The following is a 19,593-nucleotide window of genomic DNA, read 5'->3' on the forward strand; positions in this document are numbered from 1 at the left end:
TGCTGTCTTGGGATCATTTTAAATGCATGATTCGGCAAATGGAAATTGACTTAACGATATGTAACTGTTTTTAAGTGTTTTTAGTCTGTTTGTGTTTGTGTTTGTAATATTTTGTGTTGAAACTGATGTATTGCTGCCTATTTTGGCCAGGACACTCCTGCAAAAGAGATTTGTAATTTCAGAGAGTTTCTTCAGGTTAAATAAAGGTTATAATAATGAGGAGGCAGAATCATGACAGAACCTCATGTTTAATGTGGAGAGAGGCATTTTTGGCCCTTATGGCTTGCCATACACTCTCTCCGATCTCGTCTTTGTCCCCGCCTCCTCGTTTCCTCATTATTGATTGTTAATTATTTCATTCCCCACAGCTGTCCCCCTCTTGATTTGATCCCTTTATAATGCCCTTGTGTTTTCTGTCCTCTGCTGGTTCATTGTGATTTGTTTGGTGAGTTCTTGTGCCTTGTCAATGTCTAGTCTAGTTGAGTTATTTGTAGTTCATGTCATATGTAACTTTAGTCTTGTTTAAGTGTAGTTAGTCTTAGTCCTGTCTTATCATGTATTATATTCTCCTGTTTTGTTATTTTACCCCCTTGTGGGTTTTTGGTTTTGTCTTTATTATTATTAAATGTTGTGTTAACCCCTTATCTGCTGTCTGCACCTGGGTCCTCTATCCTTGTCTCACCACCACGTTCATGACAGAATGAACCAGACACAACAGGACCCAGCAGACAGAGGGATCGTAGCGGGAGGGGTCGATGCCGCCGGACTCCCTTCCGGGGACGAGGCCGCAGGGTTCCCGTCCGGGGTCGAGGCTGCCGGGCTCCCTTCCGGGGTCGAGGCCGCCGGTATCCCGTTCCTGCCACAGATTCCTGCAGGCATCCCAGCTGGCAATCCAGTCTGGTCCAGCAGCGCCGGCACCAAGTCCGGGTCCAGCTGCGGCACCGGCATCCTGTTCGTATTCGTCGGCATCCCGCCACACCCAGCCGGAATCCAGTCCGGTCCAACAGCGCCGGCACCCAATCCGGGTCCGGCCACGGTGCCAGCATCCTGTCCAGTTCCCGCCACAGATCCCCACTGGCAGTCCAGCTGGCACTCCCGCCGACATCCCAGCCGGCATTCCAGTCCGGTGCAACCTGCCATCCAGTCCGGAGCAGCCGCCAGAGAGCGCTGCCCAACCGTAGCCACCGGCATCCAGTCCGTGTCAACCGGCATCCTCAGTCGTGCCCTTGTGTTCCCTTGTTTGGACTTCCTCCCTTGGACTCTTGTGCTTCCCCCCAGTGGACTCTTGTTTTCCCCCCCATTTGACTCTTGTGTTCCCCCTTGGACTCTTGTGCTCCCCCCTTGGACTCTTGTGCCCCCTTTTATGGTTATTGTATTTATCATGTTGCCCTGTTTTTGTCTATGTCACTGTCTGTTCCGTCTTTATTTGTGCCTTGAGGAGCATCAGGTTGCCGCTCCTTAAGGGGGGGCTTCTGTCATGGTTCTGCCACCAGACCAAGAAAGACTTGACATGAAGAGGCAGAATCATGACAGAACCTCATGTTTAATGTGGAGAGAGGCATTTTTGGCCCTTATGGCCTGCCATACACTCTCTCCGGTCTCGTCTTTCTCCCCGCTCCCTCGTTTCCTCATTATTGTTTGTTAATTATTTCATGCCCCACAGCTGCCCCCCTCTTGATTTGATCCCTGTATAATGCCCTTGTGTTTTCTGTCCTGTGCTGGTTCATTGTGATTTGTTTGGTGAGTTCTTGTGCCTTGTCAAAGTCTAGTCTAGTTTAGTTATTTGTAGTTCATATCATATGTAACTTTAGTCTTGTTTAAGTGTAGTTAGTCTTATTCCTGTCTTGTCATGTATTATATTCCCCTGTTTTGTTATTTTACCCCCTCGTGGGTTTTTTGGTTTTATCTTTATTATTATGTATTATTAAATGTGGTGTTAACCCCTTACCCGCTGTCTGCACCTGGGTCCTCTATCCTTGTCTCACCACCCACGATCATGACATACAGTTATTTTGTTAACTACCTAGTTTCTAGACCTTATTTTTTTTTATTGAAGTGTAACAATCCTATTCTGCCAATAGAAAATGTAACAAATAACCAGCAAACACTTGAATATGTTCCCATTCTTGAACTTATGACTTAGTGTCCCCCAAAGTAACCAACCCCCCCCCCCACACACACACACACTTATATAAGGAACTTTTTAGCACATTTGTGTGTGTGTGCGCCTGCCCATGCGTGTTCGATAGAGGAGCTGCCAGAAAGAGCGGAGGCTCTTTCTAAACTCCTAACTACTTTCTAAAAATATTCAAATGCAATGCTAACTCTGAAACATAACTTACCTCTCTTTGTGATGCCTTTGCAGGTTTCTTACAAAATTTGATGTTTTCCCACAGGTTTCAGAGAAAGTTTTGTTGCAAAAAGTTTCCTTTTAAGCGCACTGTCGATAAATTCTTTATGGTTTGTAACCAAATTTTATTATGCCGCTGCTCGCTGACATCCTGCCTGATGAATGATTGATGCTGTTCAGTTCGCGCTGCAGACGAATCGTTCATTTGAACCGGTTCTTTCTTTTAAGTGAACCGGTCGAACCAGTTCACCTGAATTGTTCGCGTTTAGCGTCTCCCGTAAACACTTAATATTACCCACAAATTAATTCAGTTCTTCACTTTCTGGCGTGCATGACAGTCCCAAGGACTTGAACCAATATACCGGAGTTATTTAGTTACACCAACAGCACTGAACTGAACTGCAGTGTGAAGAGAGAACTTATGAACACGCGGCTCTCGTTCTTGAGTCGAGAGTCGGCAACAGTTTTCGGATCACAAGAAGCATGCTCTGTCAGTGTTTTGTTTTGAAGGAGAAAAAAAATATATATCGCTGGACTCGGTCGAGACTGACTAGAACATTTGGCGAGACCAATGACCAAGTCCGAGTGCAAATACCAACGAGTCCAAGACAAGTCCGAGATCATTAAAATACGCCTCGAGACCGGACTCGAGTACTACAGCACTACTGATATGTAACAAAATAATTAAAGTATTTTTTATTATGTACTTAAATCTGTACTTTTAAAATAAGTTAGATAAAAAACAGTTCCCAGTTAACACAGTTACGTTGTGACGACGTACCTGGACCTGACAATATTCGTACCAAATAATGTTCCAGCGACATGACGAATATGGGAATCACAAAGTTGTGACGACGTAACATTGGATATTGCTGGTATGTGGTGATTACCTCCTGAAGACATACCTGTAACGGACCATATTCGCCGCAGCAACATACCAAATAATGTTTCTGGGACGTGATGAGTACGTCCCAACAATCGAACAGGCATGTTGTTAAAATCGTTTTTATAATTAAAATTAAACACATCGTCCCTCACATGGAGGATTAAATTAATCTGTGATTTAATCTGTGCGTTTCAATTTATTTGAGATTTTTTTAAATTGACGTTAAAAACAAAGACAAGTGGTAGGAATTACTTAATGATTTTAGTTTTTAAAACTGATCAGAATAAGTAAATAATTATCAAATAACATGTAATATCATTTATTATGTTATAACATAATAAATATAAATTACCAGATTCATTAATGAAATGATCAGTGTCCAGGCTATCTGAAGACCGTATATCACATCGCTACAACCTTCTCCATGGGAATAAATCACATGATATTTGAGGACATGGCCACGACGTTTCCATTAGCAAAAAATTGAAGAAATGGAAGGTTGCCAAGACGTCCTCAGGACGTGGTCACAAAGTATAGCCACGGTGACCAAATGAAGACGAACTGGCGGCGTCATTAGAACGTACTGTGTTTGCTGGGCAAACGTGCTTAAGCAGGTACGTCACAGGAAAATAAGTTACTGTCCAAATGCGTAGAAATCAAGGGTGCTTACCGCACCCGACTTCGTGTACACAATATACTTATTCTCGAACTCAGTAGTAACTGTTTTTTAAAATCACACCCCAATACATGTCTTCATTGCAAAATTAGACCCCAATTTACGATTTTATGATGACGGTAGGTGAAAGTTTTGCCTACTGTCAATAGAGGCACTAATTAAGTAATCTCTAGTCGGAAGATAGGCAGAAAGGCTAGGTGCATAATGCATTTGTTAAAAGCTATTAATCTTGGTAGAGCTGTTCAATATTAGACATTAGTCTGTCTTTAGGGTCTTTGACATAAATGTTATTTCCAGAGACTACATCTAGACCTAACCCTCTGACCTAGCTGTCTCCATGGCAAATTCATGAGTATGAAAATGTAGTCAATGAATAAACCAAGCTTACACAGCATTTCAGTAAATACATTATAGGAACACTCTGTTTCTCGTTTAAATATGATCTTACTCTCAATTGTGACTTCCTGTGAACTTCCACTTATTACTGCAAAACAAATAGAGAGGCAATTTCAACATTTTTCTGAAAAGGTACTTCATGGGTTGCTCTAATTTGCCCCAACTACTTACCAAGCCATAGTCTTCCAGCAAGTGCTGTAGTAAGTGGGGCAGTTGGGGATTATATAAATCAGAATGACTGCAAATAAGCTTACAAATTAGTGTTGAACATAGTATTTCCTGGATCTACGAGACAGGTAAGGAGGACACGGTATACTTTACTGGGTCTGTATAGCTCAGTTGTGACCCCGATATGATCGTGGCACCTGAACTTGCTTTTTAAAATCATTTGAATGTAATTTGATCAATACAACATGTAAACAATTCAGTCATACCTATTTTTGGTTTTTACATATAAGATTAACATCCTTTCACCAAAATCATAGAAGAAGTGTATAAAGTAGTTTTAGAGAGTGGCTATGGAGAATAAGATGTTAAAGATCTTGTTTTAAAAGTACCTCAGTTTTGATTACCTGTAGAGAAAACCACATTCTTAGAGATCAGTTTGTAGTCCACAATGGAGAACTGAGGAAGCTCTATCCTTTCAACCCCTGTAACTGCATGATTTCCACCGCGCCAGTAAAACTCAATATCATCTGTTGTGTAACCATCTGAAAGAGAGACAGAAAGATACAACACACATATGGATTTGTCTGTAAAATACAAAGAGCGAAGAAATAAAGGCGAACAAATAAAGAATGTACCCTGCATCACCACAATGTACTGGTGATACTTTAGGTAGTGGGGGGATTGTTGGTTGTGGTTCGGGGCGTTTCATTTGTTGGGACTGTGTGGGTCTGGTCTGGTTGGTCTTGTTTTGTGGTCGACGTCGGACAACAGAGGAATAAAGTTAATTATGCCATTACTATTTTTCCCTGGTTGTTCCTCTGTTGTCTGTTGTTGATCACGGAATGGGACCGGGTTGGACCTGCACGGTTTTGGCGGGTGGGGCTTCCTGGGTCACGGCTCGTGGGCTCTCCCTGTTCTTCGTGGACGTTGCTCGGTGGCTTTGGTCGGGGTCACTGAGTGCAGCTAAGAAACGTCGGAGGAGATCTGGCCCTCCCGGCTGAGCCTGGTTTCTCCCAAGGTTTTTTTTCCTCCATTTATTCATCATTGGAGTTTGGGTTCCTTGCCACAGCAGTGCAGTGTTAGCTTGCTCACCGGGAGACTGCATTTATTTCTTTATTCATTTATTTATTAGATATTATTTATTATAATGATCTTGCTTGGTCTATAAACACCATGCACTGTGCTGTGTTTTATCTTTCTGTGTTTTTCTTATTTGCTCCTGTAAAGCTGCTTTGGAGCAATGCACATTGTGAAAAGAGCTATATAAATAAAATTGAATTGAATTGAACTTTATTCTCATTGCATGGTGCTTCGAAAAATTTAACTATTGTAGTACACAATTAAAAAAAAAACATATTTCGTTATGTCTTAAACTAGTAAAATTCTAATATTTTACTGTAACGAGGAAGGCAGGACAAGAGCTGTGAGTGAACCAGGGGCGGATTTAGTGATTTGGGGGCCGTAGGCAAATCCATGTATGGAGCCCCAACTATGCACCATTTTACTTTACTGCAACCCTTATTTTTCTTCCTCCTCAAAGCACACAACTTTTCACCAACAGTCAAAGTGACAGGGGAAAACTAAGCTTAATAAACACAGATACTGACTAATTAAAAAATATATAAAAATGAATTCCTAAATGAAAAACATGGGATAAGTGTCTTAACAAAACACTTATATTAAAGTTCTAAAAAAATTATGAAATGAAAACTAATAAGTTATATAAAGCATTAAATGTATTCAATCAAACAGAAAAGTTAAAAAAAAAAAAATATAAGCCTTTTTTATAAGACTTTTTAGCCCATAAGTAACCAGTCTAACTGCAAATGAGCTGGCGTGCAGGACAAAGAAACATGTTTTCGCACCCAAAACTATCTCATCACATTGGATCGCCCACCTCGGAGGGGCGTGACGCCCTCGGGGTTAAAACATCTGTCCGCTCACTTGTGTTCGCTCGTTCGTGTTCTCTCAACCTCTCGAGACCTGTCTCTCCTCAGAGACAGTTTCTTCCGGCAGTTTGCGTCAGCTAAATCCGACGGACTCACGGCTTGCTCTGAACACACCAGGACCCTTTGATACGCGCGCCAGCACGTGTCCCGAGAAACAAAGAAGCCAATGCAAGTATCTGAACTATTGCTAACCAGTTGCGTATAAGCTTTGCCCCTTTTAAACAAGCAGTTTGTCCTCGATGGTTCGTGCAGATGTGAATAGCTGATTTAATACTGCCATTTTCTTTGCTTTATCTATTTCTTTCATTCTCTACTGTTTTACGTTTTTATGTTTGTTTGTTAATGTTTGGGTTTTGTTAGCTAGATGGTTTTAGTTCCCCCGTAGTGTATATAAATAAACCGCATGTGTATCCACGCTCGAATTGTTTCTGTGTTTATTTATCACATATCAACGTCACTTAAACTGCTTGATTTCGTTAAGATTTCTGAAGTGGTACTGTACTACAGTAAGAATATTGTTTTTCCAGACCAGGGGAGTAATATTTCATAGAGTTGATATACGATCTGCTGATCACTCGGTGGACGAGTGTATTTAGTTTGTGGCTGTTATTAGCTCTGCTGCATCAGGTAAAGTGTATAAAATAATTAATGGTTATCACCATTAATTATTTGTAGGTTACTGTGTTTAAACTCATAGTTTCCCCGAAATACACAACATTATATACAAAGTGTGCCCTCTCTCCGTCCTTTCATGCATTTAAATGTGACCAAATTTCTGCACTAGTGCGTACAGTACGAATCGTTAGCACTGCACTGACGTTATTATATTATGTCTTTATGTGCCCATCGGTCTGCGCAGCGGAGTCAAACAACCTTTCAACCTTTGAACTGGCCCTCTCCTACCAAGCGCACAGCTCTTTGTTTGTCAGTCATTATAACTGTTTTGTCGGTGTTCATGGAGAAATACTCACCGGCACATTACCATTGCTCGTGGCCGGGAGAGTGCTGTGTCTGGCGGGAGAGAGAGGCGCTGCTGCTGTAGGAGCAGAGGTGGAGTTTGTTTGGGGAAAAAGCAGAGACTTTGGCAACAATCTTTTGTAAATCGTCTTTTTTCCTCTCCGCTGGTGTAGCTGCGTTCTTTGTTGTTTTATTTCCCTGCGACTTTTACTTCATTTTGCAGCTAATGTACCACACAATGACACTCTCGCTGTGGGCAGTTCTAGTAATTCCGCCGCTGCGTTAACTTTCTCTAGCTGGTGTCGAACTCGTCTCGCGCATATACGGTGCTAATGGAATGGTCCACTCTAATCTATAATGGGGGGAGTGCCTTCGTACATATGTAATAACGTAAATCATTAACAGGGATATCCCGACTATTTTGATGATTACTTGGGGCTCTACGTGGCTGCTGACATGGCTTATTGGTTAAGTACACCCCTTCCTTTTGGGGGCCCCTGGTAGCTCGGGGCCCCAGGCGATTGCCTACCTTTGCCTAATGGTAAGTCCGCCCCTGGAGGGAACGGTACGAGGCCAGTGACGTTAGTGATAATGAGTGTCAGCTGCGCGTTGCACCGGTCTCGTGGAGGAGCGAAAGCATAAAAGGACGAGCGACAGGAGTGAAGGATGAGAGAGGACCAGGCCTGGACATTGTATTAAGTTTTACCGATTTTTTGTGCAGTCGACCGTGAGGTAGCTGTCGGCCCTTTACTTTCGTTTTGTTGTTTGTTTATTTTATTAAAAGTTTGGTTATCATTCGCCGGTTCCCGCCTCCTTCCTTCCTTACTTTGAACTGTATTACATTTACATATTGTAATGGGGTAGAAGATATAGGGACTACAAATGAGATGGACTACAAATCCCACAGGTCAGATTGATATAAAAGGAAGTCCAATTTTAGGGGCTTCTTCTTTGAGGCACCATGTGGTGTGGGAACTTAAGGTTGGGTAAGAGTTGACAAAAGGACCAGTTGATTAATAGAACTGAATTGGAGAGTGCCCCTTCAGAACATGATGTTTGTTGCTTCAGAGAATTAAGCATACCTATTTAAAAGCACAGGTAGTGATGTCAGTAAATCTTTTTGTGAGTTTGCTTGGTTTTAATATTTATATCTGCCTTGTGTTTTAGTGCCCGTTTGGAGAAACATGTGTTTGGTGCTTCAGACAATTAAGCATTTAAATACATGTATTAATCTTTACTAAATCCTTCAATCGAGTTTTAACGTTTTATATTTTAATTAGTTTTATACTTGATTGTAAATGTTTTTAACTATAGTAAATCTTTTATATGGCGATTATAAATGTGTTTCTTTCTTTCAGAGAATGCATGATTGCTGTTTACTTTATAATCGAAACAATGGTGGCTTAATGGGTACTTCGATATGATCCACATGTTAAACTGGGTTCTGTATAGCAAAGTGATTGAAGTTATTGTTCGATTTTTGTTTGTTTTGATAGTTTGTTTGTTTGTTTTTTGTTGTCCATTGCGGACCAATGAGCTGTGGGGTTCTCATTTGTATATGTCTATGAATTACTCTGCTAAGGTGAGGGGATATAAGTGTTTTGATTTGATTTTGGTGATTATTGCAGTTTTGAATTTGAAGTGAATTTTGAGTTCCTTTCTCTGTGAGTGTGCACTTATTGGCAGAGTATTCTCTATGTAATATAACTGGGGGGACCCTGTGGTCTATAGATGTATTATTGTTATGTTTCTCATTTTGTGGTTTATTCAGTTTCTTTGCCAATTCCACTTATCCGTTAGCCAATTCTGATTATTGTTAAATAAATATTATGTGCAGAGAGACAGACTGTGGTTGGTCCTTGGTGTTAAGTCCTCTTCATCTCTGAGATGTTGGGGTTACAATATTATTGTTTTAATGGACTATTTCAGCAGAGAAATTAAATTAGCCTGTATTTTACTCACCCTCAAGCCATCCCATGTGTAAGGCCCTATGAAATCTGTGTTATTTTCCAAATTCCGTTTTTATTTTTCTTGATTCCGTGTTTTCTATCTTTTACTGTACAATAGTAATTCATATATTTGCCCACATGAAAAAATACTTTAGTAAATTATAATATTAACTTATAAACTATATTTAAAAACCTACAGTGGATACTTCGAACTTTACAGGTGTCACGGTTCAGTCTGTTTCCATGTCTGTTTTCTCATGTGTTCCCCATGGACTCCGTTTCCCATCTCGGCGGAAGTAGTAGACCATCCGGGTATTTCTCGCCTACTGATTTTTGCATACTGAGGTTGCGGACATCCTACTCATGACTCATTCTCATTTTCGTCTACTATATAGTATGGAAGTAGGCGATTTCAGAAGCAGAATATGTACTCTGCCTGTTTCATCTTTCTTTGTCTCATCTTAATTGTAGTAGAACTAAATACAATTATTTTGAAGTCATGGTACTTCATGTATCAACACCTAATACTAAGGATAACATATTTTAAATATTTATTCTAGCTATTGTATATAGGCCTCCAGGGCATCACACAGATTTTAATAAAGAATTTGGTGGGTTTTTATCAGAACTACACTGTTAGCCCACGATGTAACTTCTAATTAAACTATTTAATTGCAACATACTTAAATTATTTAAGATTTAGTGTAATACTGTAAAAATGTAAGTGTTTGATTTAATTTCCGCATAAATAATACAAGCCCACAAAATCAAGAATTGTGAAGTGTAGGGCTGCAGCTATCGATTATTTTAGTAATCGAGTATTCTACTGATTTTGCATCGATTAATCGGGTATTCGGATAATAAGTATGTTTTCTTTATTAAAGAGCAATACTAAATATACAAGAGAAAATAAGACGGGTCTCTTAAAATGCGCAACTAATTTGTTTCCTTTTTAGAAAAATTTACATATTTATTGCTGAAATTGCATAAATTCATATCTGTGAAAACTAAACCCATTTATTACATTCCATTGCCATATTACATTCAAAATGCAATATAGGCGTAATACAAATGTATAAATATGAAACATTAATAAAAATAGAAAGAATAATTTCAAAGGTAAACAACTAACTTCAGATTATGCATGATGCATTTAGTTTATCTAAATTAGTTTTAGTTTCTTTTTCAATATTAAATAGTAATATATTTGTCCACATAAAAATACCGAGTTAATCTGACTTTTATTTTGGCAGCTCGTCGGAAGACGCTTATTTTTTAGGGCGTTAGCTAAACTCAGTAAAATGTTCTGAAATAAACTGTCAGAGAGCAACTCTGGCGATTAAGTTCATGTCCTCATTCAGCGCAGACGCAGACAAATTCATGAGCATCACGCGTGTATGGAATTCCAGAATTGACTTAATTAAAAATAAATAAATACAAAAAAATAAATCCATGAAGAAATGTAAAAAAGCAAAAATAAATGAGTATTTATACTTTTATTTCCTTATTTATGGGTAATTATATATTTTTTCACGCTTATTTATTTTTTAATTTATTTATTTATACATTTATTTATTTCCACTTTTATTTATTTCCACATTTATTCATGTATATATGTATTTATTCCTACATTTATTTATTTCTACATTCATTTATTTATGTATTTCTTTGTCTGTATGCTAATGAGTGGGGGCGTGTTTCACCTCAGACATTAGCAATCGATCTCAGAGCGGCGGTGCTGAAGCTTTAAAGCCACAGTGACACCTTGTGGTGTGACCAAACGATACGAGGTTGACGAAGTTGCATAGAGAAGGCAATCTAGTCATTTAATATCACCCTAACTGTATGTAGATAGGGTTACCACACATAGCCTACATACTCTTTACTAGGGACATTGCCGTAAAACATTATCCGGTCGAAATTTCTAAAATGTCTTTGCACACATGAACAGAAACTGCACAACAACAGGTCTGCAATGAGACACTTGGAAGAATACACTTGGACATGGAAGCGCGTGAAATTATCCACTAGTAATTACATTTATTGTAAATGCGCTGGATGGAGCTGATAAGAGCTTGAGTTGTTTGTCGATGAGACTCGCACAAACCAGCTCAGAACGGCGAGAGAAACCAGCGCATTTCACTGAAGTCTACGCAAGCATTATGATCAATGCGTTTGAAACACGTCAGCAAATACAGTTTAAATTCGCGTTTCCTAACTTTGCAATGCATAACACGTGGCATTTCGAATGCTTAAATTATAACGCATATTTCCATAGGCTTAATTTGCGGGTGGACGGGTGGGTCATGTCCCCACCACTTTTTGCCAAAGTCAATTTTGTCCCCACCACTTATTGGAAGAAATAAAAAATACGGAGTTTCTATTCACCGATGCTTTGTAAGCAAAGGCAATTTCTAACAACTCTGCCCATCAGTTTCAGATTGGAATAGACAAAATGTTAGAAAGGCACAAGAAAATCAACTTCTCCAGTGGCGTAGAGCTTAAAGCATGTGTTACCTACTTCATGTCGTCGTGGGTTCGGGACTGCTGTCCGCTGAACTTTTTCCCTATCACATATCAGATTGTAAAGGTATTTATTTGTAATAAACGACGAAAATATTTGTATATATTTGAAAATGGCTGTTCAAGTCATATATGTACCAAACATTTTGCGCTTAATTGCACTTTGATGCTATTATATATTCGTCCTTATTGTTCTCGACATGCCGTTGCTATCGTCTATTGCAAGATTAATTACATTTTGATACTTGATAGAAAACTCCAATAAATGGAAAAAGTCACAACTTTGTAGTTTCATGAGTTCAAAACAAAATTTAGAAAGTTTGTTGTATATTTGAAGCCTATCTGTCAATGCCCGTATAATAAGTGAAAATAAGATTTTTTTAAAGATATTATTTTTCCATCTGTTTCCCCTGTATAACTTACTTGAATGTTTGTCCTTATTAGCAGGGGGTTCCCAAACGTCTCAATCCTTGACCCACAACAGGTAATCTGTGTCAAACACAATTTTTAACATGGGGAAAACACATTCGTTTCAGTAGTTTTTATTTTATCACAAATTAATACGTTTAATTACGTAGGCAACAGCCATCCTTACATATAATAAAGCACAACATGCTTTAAATGATCTATTAATGAAAACATGATATAGTTTAAAAACAAATGGAAGCAGATCTGATATGTGGAAATTTAGAATAGTGAGTTTAGCGGATTCGTACGGTGGCGTATTGCTGCCACGTATATTTTATTTTTTCCACTCAATTATGTCTTAAAACGAGTTATGTCGTTTAAACGAAATAATTTTCTTTGTAAACGCCATATTTTTCCCGTTTTAACGAGATATTATATCATTTTAAACAACATATTGTTTCTCTGGTTTCATTAATAGACAATTCAAACGGAATTGCATGAATTCGGTAAATTAATTCAGTTTTTTGACGAGATGGTTCATTAAATCTTATCTTAAATGTGTGCTCTCACTCAGCATGTGTGTGTGTGCGTACTTGTCTGTGTACGTGTGTGTGTGTGTGTGTGTGTGTGTGTGTGTGTGCGTGCGCATCCGTGTGTGTGTGGTGTGTGTGTGTGCGTGCGCATCCGTGTGTGTGTGTGTGTGTCTATGTCTATGTGTGTTAGTACGTGTGCATATTGTGTGTGTGGAGTGTTTTGTATGTGGGTATGTCTGTCTTCTGTGTTTTCAACTTTTTCTTGTTTTTGCAGGTACAACTTTAATTGTTTTGCTTATAGTCAATATGTCTTATGTACAGCTGCTTTGTAACAATGAAAATTGTAAAAAGCACTATATAAATAAAGTTGAGTTGAGTTGAGTTGAGTTAAATGAACTGGTGCTATTAACTGAGCTATTAAACTGGAGTTTAATAAGATAAAACAATTAAAACTGTTCCTATTTATTTAATGCGCACGCTGCAAAGAGCCACACTCTGGCATTATTAAAACATTAACGGTTATTTAACTTTTTTTCTTTATACCTCACAGATGTGAGAGTAAACACATATTTGAATGATTTTCGATCAATTTGGCGCGTTTAAATGAACGGACCCTGATGTTTGCGAGTGTGACTGAAGTAGCTTTTGATAGTTGTATCTAAAAAACGGACATCCTGCTAAACTTGTGGTAAAACAAGAATGTAATATTAAGCTTAAAGATAATATTTATTAATCTTTGTCAATAAATATCTGCTTTGAATCCTCTACATTGTGTTGAAGTCTTTGGTTATTTATGTCATTTACTTCAGTAGCCTATCTGAATAAAGTGTCGATGCTGATGTACAGTGCTGTGTTAAGTTTTATTAATCGTCATATTTTGGTAATACATATTTAACTAGAAAATTATTTAAATTATTAAAATTAAAATTATTGAATCTTTAATGCACAGATTAAATCACAATTAATTTAATCCTCCATGCGAGGGACGATGTGTTTAAATACAATTATAAAAACGATTTTAACTGTTTGGTTGTTGGGATGTACTCGTCACGTCACATAAACATTATTTGGTACGTCGTGGCAACGAATATGGTCCGGTCGTCACTGTAGCTGAGCGGACCCATTGGAAGTGGCATTATTCCTCGTTGATGAACTAGACTGTTATGGGAAGCTTCGTGGATATAAACTACTACATCTGAAATGTATTCAGGCTGGATTTGTTGTCAGTCAAACATTTATTAAATATTCTGTATCCGTAAGCACAACTCAGAAGAGAAATCGTTCTCTTGATTTTGGCTACACTGTAAAAAAGAAATCCCGTAAAAAAAAGGATAAAGTACTTGCAGAAAATTACCAGTACATTTTCCTTTATTTTATGGACTTTTCCGTTAATGCTAAAATGCAATTTAATGCAGTGCAAAATGTAAAATACAGGTAAAACAACTGTAAAAATGAATACAGAAAATTCCTTCATATTAATACAGTATATTGTGCCCTATTTTTACAGATTTTTTTACCGTACAGCGAGCCGTGGTTCGAAAACATGACATTTTACCTATGTCCAGCTAGAAAACATGTCACTTTCACGTAATAGATTAATGTGTAATTATTATGAGACGTCATATTATCCCTTTACTACGGTGGCGTATTGCTGCCACTTACATTTTATTTTTTCCACTCAAATATGTCTTTAAAACGAAATAATATGTCGTTAAAATGAGAAAATATCTTGTTTCAACGACATAATTGAGTGGAAAAAATAAAATGTACGTGGCAGCAATACGCCACCGTACGAATCCGCTAAAATCACTATTCTAAATTTCCACATATCAGATCTGCTTACATTTGTTTTTAAACTATATCATGTTTTCATTAATAGATCATTTAAAGCATGTTGTGCTTTATTATATGTAAGGATGGCTGTTGCCGTACGTAATTAAACGTATTAATTTGTGATAAAATAAAAACTACTGAAACGAATGTGTTTTCCCCATGTTAAAAATTTGTGTTTGACACAGATTACCTGTTGTTGGGTCAAGGATTGAGACGTTTGGGAACCCCCTGCTAATAAGGACAAACATTCAAGTAAGTTATACAGGGGAAACATGTGAAAAAATAATGTCTTTAAAAAAATCTTATTTTCACTTATTATACGGGCATTGACAGATAGGCTTCAAATATACAACAAACTTTCTAAATTTTGTTTTGAACTTATGAAACTACAAAGTTGTGACATTTTCCATTTATTGGAGTTTTCTATCAAGTATCAAAATGTAATTAATCTTGCAATAGACGATAGCAACAGCATGTCGAGAACAATAAGGATGAATATATAATAGCATCAAAGTGCAATTAAGCGCAAAATGTTTGGTACATATATGACTTGAACAGCCATTTTCAAATATTTTCGTCGTTTATTACATATAAATACCTTTACAATATGATATGTAATAGGGAAAAAGTTCAGCGGACAGCAGTCCCGAACCCAAGACGACATGAAGTAGGTAACACATGCTTTAAGCTCTACGCCACTGGAGAAGTTGATTTTCTTGTGCCTTTCTAACATTTTGTCTATTCCAATCTGAAACTGATGGGCGGAGTTGTTAGAAATTGCCTTTGCTTATAAAGCATCGGTAAATAGACACTCCGTATTTTTTATTTCTTCCAATAAGTGGTGGGGACAAAATTGACTTTGGCAAAAAGTGGTGGGGAGAAGACCCACCCGTCCACCCGCAAATTACGCCTGTGGAAATATGCGTTATAATTTAAGCATTCGAAATGCCAAGTGTTATGCATTGCAAAGTTAGGAAACGCGATTGTAAACTGTATTTGCAGACGCGTTTCAAACGCATTGATCATAATGCTTGCGTAGACTTCAGTGAAATGCGCTGGTTTCTCTCGGTGTTCTGAGCTGGTTTGTGCGGGTCTCATCGACAAACAACTTGAGCTCTTATCAGCTCCATCCAGCGCATTTACAATAAATGTGATTACTAGTGGATAATTTCACGCGCTTCCATGTCCAAGTGTATTCTTCCAAGTGTCTCATAGCAGACATGTTGTTGTGCAGTTTCTGTTCATGTGTGCAAAGACATTTTAGAAATCTCGACCGGATAATGTTTTACGGCAATGTCCCTAGTAAAGAGTATGTAGGCTATGTGTGGTAACCCTATCTACATACAGTTAGGGTGATATTAAATGACTAGATTGCCTTCTCTATGCAACTTCGTCAACCTCGTTTCGTTTGGTCACACCACAAGGTGTCACTGTGGCCTCAAAGCTTCAGCACCACTGCTCTGAGATCGATTGCTAATGTCTGAGGTGAAACACGCCCCCACTCATTAGCATACAGACAAAGAAATACATAAATAAATAAATGTAGAAATAAATAAATGTAAAAATAAATAAATGTAGAATAAATACATAATACATGAATAAATGTGGAAATAAATAAAGTGGAAATAAATAAATGTATAAATAAATAAATGAAAAAATAAATAAGCGTGAAAAAATATATAATTACCATAAATAAGGAAATAAAAGTATAAATACTCATTTATTTTTGCTTTTTTACATTTCTTCATGGATTTATTTTTGTATTTATTTATTTTTAATATGTCATTTCTGGAATTCCATACCTTCGGAACGACTACACAGTTGCCGCTCCTGGTATTGAAAAGATTCAAAATAGGAGCCATCACACAAGCTCGAGGCTAGGTAATGAACACTACTATTGATCAGGCTCTCAATCAGAATGCAGCGGCCGAAATGACGCAATCTCTTAAAAACTAACATTAGAGGTACTTTTACAGAAGAAAGGATCAGAGTTTGAAAATACAGGAAAGCCACTAAAAACGTGCTAGATCCGAACCTACTTTTCATCATAATAGTAAGACAACCTAGAAACCCTAGGTTGTTTACTGTTTCTATATTTGCGGTGGTGTAGGTTTGTTGTCTGTGCTATATCTGTGTACCTGTGTGTCTTGTGTGACTGTGTGAGTTTCTTCTGTCTGTGTGTGTATCTGTGTTTGTCTGTGTGAATTGTGACTGTGTGTGTGCTGTGCGTGTGTGTGTGTGTGTGTGTTGTTCATGTTTGTATATCCCGGTGGGGACCTAAACCTGAATACACACCAACACATGGGGACTCGTGTCACCGTGGGGACCAAAATTGAGGTCCCCAGGGGCAAAAAAGCTAATAAATTGTACAGAACAATATTTTTTACAAATCTAAAAATGCAAAAAGTGTTCTATGATCTTTAGGTTTAGGGATAGGGTTAGGGATAGGGGATAGAATATACAGTTTGTACAGTATAAAAACATTACGCCTATGGACTGTCCCCACGGGGATAGTCAACCAAAGCCTGTGCGTGTGTGTGTGTGTGTGTGTGTGCGCGCGTGTGCGCGTCTGTGCGCGTCTGTGCGTCCGTGTGTGTGTCTCTGTCTATGTGTGTTAGTACGTGTGCATATTGTGTGTGTGGAATGTTTTGTATGTGGGTATGTCGATCTTATGTGTTTTCACCTTTTTCTTGTTTTTACAGGTATAACTTTAATTGTTTTGCTTCTAGTCAATATGTCTCATGTACAGCTGCTTTGTAACAATCAAAACTGTAAAAAGCGCTATATAAATAAAGTTGAGTTGAGTAGTACACGTATGTTACCTGCCTATGTCCTGTTTTTCCCGGTTTTGTCTATCAAAGTGTATTTGAGTTAAATCCTACTTTCGTCTGTTTTCCTGTTGGCCGTTCCATGACAACACAAAATAGGGTATAATGTACTTGATGTATTAACTATGTTAATAAACCTTACCAGTACATTTTATTAGTCAAGTGGTCAGGTGCAAAGACTGCAAGTGTGAGTGTTTGCCCATAATCTATGGCTTCTGGCAAGGGCAGTATGTGCCTTCATGAGAGTCTAGTTCCGGCTGAAGGCTGACCACTGACTTGACGTATAGGCTACTGCTGTTCCCGGAAGCCATAGTTTATAGCTTATTATTTTGAAACACAAATTTCTCTGGATTAGTTTTATGATGGATATATGGGCTTTTTTGAGCTTCAAAATAATGGCAATATTGGTCATCCACCACTATTACCAAGCTGGTAAGAGCTAGGATATCATTCACTGTAACTCAGACTGTGGTGCGCTTAAAGAAAAAGGTCATATAATGTTTACCTGGGATGGCTTGAGGGTGAGTAAAATATGGGCTAATTTAATTTATCTGGTGAACTCTTCCTTTATTACATTTTAATATTACATTATAAAATAATAAATTACATAAAGGCAAAAATGTCAAATGGGTAAAAAAGCATGGAGTAAAAATTATTTTTACCACCTGAATTAAGCTATTCTTGTCTTAGCAATGTCAAGAGAAATGTAATGAGGAATGATTTTTCCCTGGTTGCGTGTACACGTTGGTCCACTAGAGAATGCGTGTCAGTGTCACAATCTTACACATTTTACATAAAAAACCCAGACAAAAATTACAGACTTTGCTTTTAATGTTCAAAAATAACTTTTTTCAGAATAATTTGCAGAGTAAAATGTACAGTATGCATAAAAACTTAAAAAATGCTCCATAGCCAGTCCAAAAATGAATAGAATAGTATTAAGTTTTTAATTAACTTAATCCAATTACAGTATGACACCCATTTCCACACAATTGGACTAATTAATCTGAATTTAAACTGTGTGAACTTTACAGAGAAGTAAAACTTAAGTACATTCAATAAAATTGTTTCTGATGCATGTCCTTAACTTGTTGGTATTATGTCATGGTTCTGTCCCACCTTGTCTTGCTTTTCTTGACCTAGTGGCAGAACCATGATAGAACCTCTTGTTTTATGTGGAGAGAGTCAATTTTGGCATTCCATATACTCCCTCTCTCCGGTGTGACGTCTCTGTTCCCGCCCTTTCGTCTCCTCGTTATTGTTTGTTAATTAGTTCATGTCCTGCACCTGTCCCCTCTTGATTTATCCCCTTTATAATGCCCTTGTGTCTTCTGTCTCGTGCTGGTTCATTGTACTCTGTCGTCTTTCGTGTGGGTGAGTTCTTGTCCTGTTAAGTGTAGCCTAGTCTTTTGTTGTATGTAATATATGTTATTTCTAGTTTAGTGTAGTAAGTCCTTGTTCTTGTTATATGTCATGTTTACAGTTTATTTTACCCCCACGTGGGTCTTTGTTTTGTATGTTTTGTTATTTATTAAAAGTCTAGTTTACCCCTTACCCTGTCTGCACTTGGGTCCTCTGTCTGTGTATCCATGTCTCTCATCCCCGATTCTTGACAGTATTAATAAAGTGTTTATAATGCTAATACTTGATAACTCACATGATTTCTAGAGAGCAAAGGTTCTGTCATCATGTATTGTCATCAATCATGTTGGATTTCAGCTTTGATTGTTTTATAAAAAAAAACAGGTGATTTTGCCATCGCGACAGCAAAAAGCTATTGGACTGCTGAGTCACTTTCACCCCAAAATGGTGGAAAACGCAGGGCTGCCACTGGTCGCGAGTGTTGCAATTGAACGTTCTATTGAGTTTCGCCTCTTGGTATTCTATCCTATTTGGTTGTGCCACCGCAGGCATTTTCAAAGTTCTTTTGCATTCTTTTTCCGTATTGTCAAATGGTGGTTTAGTTATGTACTTCCACAGTCTATAAATATATACAGGAAAACCCTGTAATGGTAATGTTGAAAATGTTATAGGTGGTAATTAAAGCAAAAGAAACCCTATGAAATTAGCGTTGAAATTAACTTTCTTAATTTTGATTTTCATTCTGAAGGGACATAATGTTAAAAGTGATGGCGCA

The 19,593-nt window shown here is 37.9% G+C and overlaps 1 protein-coding gene across 7 annotated transcripts in view; it reads right to left on the bottom strand.

Annotated features, from left to right (window-relative positions):
* The window catches only part of LOC130570530 (gamma-aminobutyric acid receptor subunit beta-2), a 149,433-nt gene that overhangs the window by 35,116 nt on the left and 94,724 nt on the right, over positions 1 to 19,593 (bottom strand). For all 7 annotated transcript variants that reach the window (XM_057360876.1, XM_057360874.1, XM_057360873.1 and 4 more), the window contains one exon: positions 4,881 to 5,018. In XM_057360876.1, coding sequence (XP_057216859.1) covers positions 4,881 to 5,018 — 138 coding nt within the window. The remainder of the gene's footprint in view (positions 1 to 4,880; positions 5,019 to 19,593) is intronic.

Source organism: Triplophysa rosa, linkage group LG19 (genome assembly GCF_024868665.1).
Source record: "Triplophysa rosa linkage group LG19, Trosa_1v2, whole genome shotgun sequence".
Taxonomy (NCBI): Eukaryota; Metazoa; Chordata; class Actinopteri; order Cypriniformes; family Nemacheilidae; genus Triplophysa; species Triplophysa rosa.